Genomic DNA, 6,331 nt, shown 5'->3' with positions numbered 1-6,331 from the left:
CTCCACGGACACACCTCGACTCCACCCATAACCCCGCCCTCCCGGAGGAGACACCGCCTCAAGCCTCCCTGCACACCTCCTCCACCGTCCCGCAAAGTTCTGCACCTCCTCCCAAACATCACGCTGACCCGCAGCAAGAGCCACGAGAGTCAGCTTGGACACCGCATTGAAGATACGCCCGCTAACAAGTAGGTCGTGAGGAAATGAACCACAAAAACTGACATACTACAAGTAGAGACTTCAGAAAGTACTCTGTAAAAGTATTTAACATTATAAAGCCTACATTATACATATTATATTTGATACGTTTCTAAGGCCTAAGATTTTTTTCTAAAGGTTCAATAAAGTCCATTTATAATATGTCAGGCTTTATAGGGTTAATTCACTGGAATTATCAACAGAGTCATCGACTGTGTTTTCATAAGTCATGCTTGTTTCTTTGCAGTGACTAATAGCAATCTGTGATGATGTAAAAACCAATAACGCCAACAATGTGACCACAGAATAACGACACTCTACTTGCCGGCTGTTTCATGACATTTTTGTTGGTGTTTGCTCGATATGGGCTGATTCAGATATTTAGAGTCCAATATATTAGTCAAAAGTGTGCCTAATGATTTAAAAACATTTTGATCTGAACACTTAGGCTTAATAAAAATAAATAAATAAAAGTAATAAATTATGCATACATGTGAATTCCTTTATAAACTAATTTTAATATAATTAATTATATGAATTGTACTAAATGATGCAGTTGGACTACATAGTGATGGAAATCAGCTAACAAGTGTCCAGCATACATGGAAACATCAATTTCCAAAGTATATGTTATTATATTATATTATATTATATTATATTTGTAAAGAGAGAGAAGAAGAATACAGAGAGAGAGAATACATTATTTTACATTATTATTATCATCATTATTATAAATTGATTTTTTGAGGCGTAAATGCATTTGGCATTGAATAAATGTTTATTTTACACAATATTTCCTCCAAATGAACAGAAATATTTTATAAAACAGGAAATGTGCATGTTCATGTTTCATGAAGAATTGACCCAGCAGGCTAAACTTGTGCAATTAATTCCAAATTAGCCAGATATCAGCCGAATAATTGGCCTGACATTGACCGTCTTTCATTATTCTTAGGTGTGTGAAAAAAAACAAGCTGTTTCTGAACGTCCAGATTAATGGAAACGGTTGTGAGGACTCTCCATCTCGCTCGCCCACTCTCTCCACACGGACCCCTGGGGCAGCACCCGCCACGGCCCCGTACACTTTGCCAGGCACTCCCACACTACAGGAAGAGCACATCGGCCTGCGGAGTGAGTTCAACAGCACAATTACAGCATTTCAAAGACATGCACAGTTCTTGACTGAGCAGATCTGTAGTTCAAATAGACCAGACTGCAGTGAAGTGCCTGCTGAATGCTGATCAGACTGAGGTCACAGTTCAACCTCTCAGAGTGAAGAGGAAGCTCTCACCTGCGCTCTACACACTCAAATACTCCTGCTGTCACCAACGGCTTTCAGGGAGCAGAGGAAATGATTCACCAGCAGCACTTTGTAAAAGCACAGCTGTTAACTGAGAGTTTGCTACTGAGTCTAGACAAGTGTTTTGTTATGTCTAAAAGCGTGCTGTTTAGAGATACTTATTCAAATGAAGTCTCTCATTTAAACTGTCTCTGTCTGTTCTGTCGCTCTCTAGATAATGTTACCGTCCACCGCAGCTCACCTCAAGCTCTGCGGAGAGACATCGGGCTGGCTGTCACTCACAGGTAACGCCGCCTCTTAGGGTTTCCTTTGTTGAACAAAATAGGTGGAAATGATTGTTGAATTTTGTCCCAGAAACATAAGGATATTTTGTGTGTTTTTATAGGTTTTCTACAAAGTCTTGGCTCTCTCAGACATGTCAAGTGTGCCAGAAAAACATGATATTTGGGGTAAAATGCAAACACTGCAGGTGAGTAAAAAAAATACTTTTGTCACCCTCATGTTGTTCCAAACCCATGTGACTTACTTTCTTCTGTTGAACATACCTAAAGATATTTAGTTATTAGAACATAACTATAGATTTTCTTTTTGCATTGTGAATTTTTTTTAATGACAATTAAAAAAAAATTTGAATTACTGAATTTCCGTTGCAGTAGTGCAAAACATATAATCGTCTTTATTGTAATACAGTACTGAAAGTCATCCTGCCATCCATGCAATGAATACATTTTTTTAATTAAAATCAGTATAAATTAAATTCAATATAGTACAAACTAACATTGCTGAAAATATTACATACATTTACAATGAATACTTTCCGTACCCACTGTATATATATATATATATATATAATAACCTGGAAATGTTCTTAACTGATTTGTGGGTTTTGAGTAATTCACCCAAGAAAACCACACTCATGAACTGCTATCGTCTTTGTGTCCTGACAGTAATCTGGGAATATCACACACTCATGTCTCATCTTTTCCTCTTATAGGTTAAAGTGTCACAACAAATGCACTAAAGAAGCTCCATCCTGCAGAATCTCTTTCCTGCCCAGTAAGTTTCTCTTATCTGTTGCTCAGATATAATGACATCAATCATGACAGGCATGTTTTTCTAATAATTGTGTGTCTCTCAGTCACAAAGATTCGTAGGACTGAGTCTGTACCCTCAGACATTAACAACCCTGTGGACCGTCCACCCGAAGCGCCACAGTTCGGGACGCTACCGAAGGCAATAACAAAGAAGGTACTGGTTCCTGTGTGACAGAATGATATACTAGTATACAGCTTGTCCTGTTTTTGTAGTATGCAGTATATATTTTCCAGATTATGTACATTACGTCATTTTTTAATAGCATGCAATTAAAAAAAATTCTGCGGCATCAATATGGTTAATTTCTGGCAGGATCAACCGCCGGCGCTGAATCAGCTGGACTCTAGCAGTAATCCATCCTCCACCACTTCCTCTACGCCTTCATCTCCCGCCCCCTTCCAGCAGAGCAATCCTCCAAGTGTAACCCCGCCCCCAAACCCCTCCCCAAAGGGCCACCGTGACAACCGCTTCCACTTTCCAGGTAAGCACCTGTAAACACTGACACTGCAATAAACGAACACATTAACAAATACTACACTGATTAATACATAACACACACATCTGCATTAATCCCAGGTAAAAAAATTAAAATAAATGCTGATATTCAGGACTCTTTATCTGCATGTAACACTGTAACTCAACATAAGGCATAATGGGACTTCGCCTCTAACCCCAGACTGTCTCTCTGTCTGCTTCCTGCCTGTCTTCCTCTCTTCCTGTCTTCCTCTTGTGTGGCAAAGCTGCATGTTATTTTCAGCACCGACAGCAGTTCATCTTCCCTGGTGAGTTAACCAACACAAACTCTGTAATGTTCTTCAGGATTCAGTGGGCAAATGCAATAAACTGTTGCACCATCTGAGTGAAATATTTTAGCACAGTTATTCATTAAATAGTGATCAAATAAACAAATGTATCATATATAAATGCATTGTTATTTCATATAATATATAAAGTGCCATAATCAGACATATATTCAGTCTCACACTATGGTGGTGAACAGAAAAGCCCAAAGACCAATTTTTATTTTAATACAATTTCTGTTAGTAAAAGCATATTCGAATAACTTTAGATAAATTCAATTATACAAAAAGAAAAATATTAATTAGCTACAATTTTCCGGTCAATTTGTTTGACACACTAGTATATTTAACTAAAACAAACTATTAAAATCTGTTTTTGTTAATTAAAATGGTTAAAATAAAATCTTTTTAAAAAGTTAAGCTTAAAAAAACTATATACAAACACGAAAAATACAAAATGAAAATTAAATACGAATATGAAAAGTGACAACTAAGATAAAAAATACTTAAATAGAAATATTAAAAAGCTAATAAAAAGTTTGATAAAAACACAGTTTGATAAAACAAAAAACGAACATAAACATGATAACTGAAAATATAAAAATGAAAGCTAATTTAAAATATTAATAAATACTATAATAGTACACTGAACACACTACATGCTGCTAACGTTATTTTGAAAATAACTTGATGATCCATCAACACCCCATTTACAGGTGTAAGAACTATAAAGTACCTCAAACTTTTTAGCAAGATCTTATTTTTTTCCCCATCATTTTATGGATTCCTTGTCTAAAACAATGAAATTCAGCAGATTTTCAGCCATGAAATGGCTAGCATAGTCTCCAGCACGTCATTTTGCCCAGTCTGCAGTAAACTGAACCGACTTTTACAAATGTACAAATCTGAGCAATGCCTAAAGTAATGTGTTTTGCATGTTTTGCATGCTGGTACTGTTCACACAGAAGTAGTTTATACTTGTGAGATGAGCTGCACCCTGATGGTGATTTGTGGCGCTGCATGTTACATTGAGCAATAATAATATCAGTAATTCTGTATCGGTACAACTAGAAATAACATGTTTACAGAGTCAGTGAATTTATTCTTTCAAACATAATAAGCTGGTCAATATTATCATGTCTTTCACAGATGTGTGCAGTTCCAGCATCCTTCATTCAGATGGACTCCCAGACACAGTGTAAGTAACGGTAAAATTACTGCTCAGAAGTGTAAATATACTGCTGCCTGTTCTGCATTCAGTCATAGTGACGGCTAAATGTTTCGTTTTATATACAGTAACGAGATCGATCCATCAGTGGAGGAGATGCACGCAGAACAAGACGAGGAAGATGACAGAGAGGTGAGACGCTTGCGGAACTGAATCGGAATACAGATATATAATATAAAATCACGTAGTGTATAATAGGCACAGTTTTTCCTCCGTAACCATTTACAAAGTCGGAAAGAGCATGACACAGACACTGATTCCAGCCTTAAGTAGCACTTCCAGCACTGCTGAGAAAACTCATTGTGGTTGCTTCCTCTCGTCTAGGAACTTGAGGAAGAAGAAGAAGAGGAAATAGAAGCAGAGGAGGAAGAGGATATAGCAGTGGAGGAGGAGGAGGAAGAGGAAGAGCTGGAGGATGAAGAGGAGGAGGATATGGATGAGCTGAACCACAGCTCAGAAGGAGAGTGTGAAGGAGACGAGCTGGACGACCTGCCCAGCACGCGAGGAGGAACCCACTGGAAAGGTCCCATCTCTCGTAAGGCCAGCCAGACCAGCGTCTACCTGCAGGAGTGGGACATTCCCTTCGAGCAGCTGGATCTCGGCGAGCTCATTGGGAAGGGTCGCTGGGGTCGGGTCCATCGCGGCCGCTGGCACGGAGAGGTGGCCATCCGACTCCTGGAGATCGACGGGAACAACCAGGACCACCTGAAGCTCTTCAAGAAGGAGGTGATGAACTACAGACAGACACGCCACGAGAATGTCGTCCTCTTCATGGGAGCTTGCATGGCTCCGCCTCATCTGGCCATCATTACCAGGTAGCGTCTCAGACATCCGAGTCCGTCAAGTGATCGAGAAATGGCCATTGACAAGCACGTCTTAATTTCCCCACAGCTTCTGCAAAGGCCGGACGTTGTATTCTGTCGTGAGGGACACGAAAAACACGCTGGACATCAATAAGACTCGGCAGATTGCGCAGGAGATTGTGAAGGTAGTGTTTGCCTGTTTCTCAGAAAGTTATCATAGTTGGGAAGGCTTGTATGGTGGTGAAGAAAGACAAACAATCTAGTGCTTCTATGATTTTACAGACGAGGAAAAAATACTGAGAGATTGATTATATTGGTCAGAAGAGAGAAATATGTCAAATTTGCCATCATTGCCTCAGCCATTGTATTAGAAACTCTCATGCAGCAGCATTAAATAGTTCTCTGTATTTTCATACTAAGGTAATAAAAGTGTATAGTGTTAGAAATGTACACTAGTGGTCAAAAGTTTGGAGTAATTCACATTTTTTTATGTTTTTGAAAGAAGTCTCTTGTGTTCACCAAGGCTGCATTTTTTTTAATTTGAAAACCATTAAAAACAGTAATATTGTGAAATAAGATTAAACCGTTAAAAAACTGTTTTCTATTTGAATATATTTAAAATGTAATTTATTCTTGTGATGGCAAAGCTGAATTTTCATCAGCCATTACTTCAGTATTCTCTATCACATGATCCTTTAGAAATCATTTTTTATATGCTGATTTGGGGCTCAATTATTGTAAATTATTATTGGTGCTTGATTATTAATAATATTTATTATTATCAGTGTTTTACTGCTTACTATTTTTGTGGAAACCATAAATTGTGGATTCTTGGAATAGAAAGTTCAAAAGAACAGCATTTATTTGACAGAAATCTTTTGAATGGTATATCACAGTTCCCACAAAA

The 6,331-nt window shown here is 38.1% G+C and overlaps 1 protein-coding gene across 1 annotated transcript in view; it reads left to right on the top strand.

Moving 5' to 3' along the window:
- The window catches only part of LOC107741140 (kinase suppressor of Ras 1-like), a 32,236-nt gene that overhangs the window by 23,287 nt on the left and 2,618 nt on the right, over window positions 1–6,331 (top strand). Inside the window, exons 5-16 of the mRNA XM_016553739.1 lie at window positions 1–188; window positions 1,154–1,329; window positions 1,713–1,782; window positions 1,884–1,967; window positions 2,493–2,554; window positions 2,637–2,746; window positions 2,906–3,074; window positions 3,334–3,375; window positions 4,543–4,591; window positions 4,690–4,753; window positions 4,946–5,436; window positions 5,513–5,609. Coding sequence (XP_016409225.1) covers window positions 1–188; window positions 1,154–1,329; window positions 1,713–1,782; window positions 1,884–1,967; window positions 2,493–2,554; window positions 2,637–2,746; window positions 2,906–3,074; window positions 3,334–3,375; window positions 4,543–4,591; window positions 4,690–4,753; window positions 4,946–5,436; window positions 5,513–5,609 — 1,602 coding nt within the window. The remainder of the gene's footprint in view (window positions 189–1,153; window positions 1,330–1,712; window positions 1,783–1,883; window positions 1,968–2,492; window positions 2,555–2,636; window positions 2,747–2,905; window positions 3,075–3,333; window positions 3,376–4,542; window positions 4,592–4,689; window positions 4,754–4,945; window positions 5,437–5,512; window positions 5,610–6,331) is intronic.

The sequence above is a fragment of the Sinocyclocheilus rhinocerous genome, unplaced genomic scaffold, assembly GCF_001515625.1.
Source record: "Sinocyclocheilus rhinocerous isolate Xijiao unplaced genomic scaffold, SAMN03320098_v1.1 scaffold1307, whole genome shotgun sequence".
Lineage (NCBI taxonomy): Eukaryota > Metazoa > Chordata > Actinopteri > Cypriniformes > Cyprinidae > Sinocyclocheilus > Sinocyclocheilus rhinocerous.
Note: the sequence above shows the minus strand (reverse complement) of the source record. Positions and strands in the feature narration are given on the sequence as shown.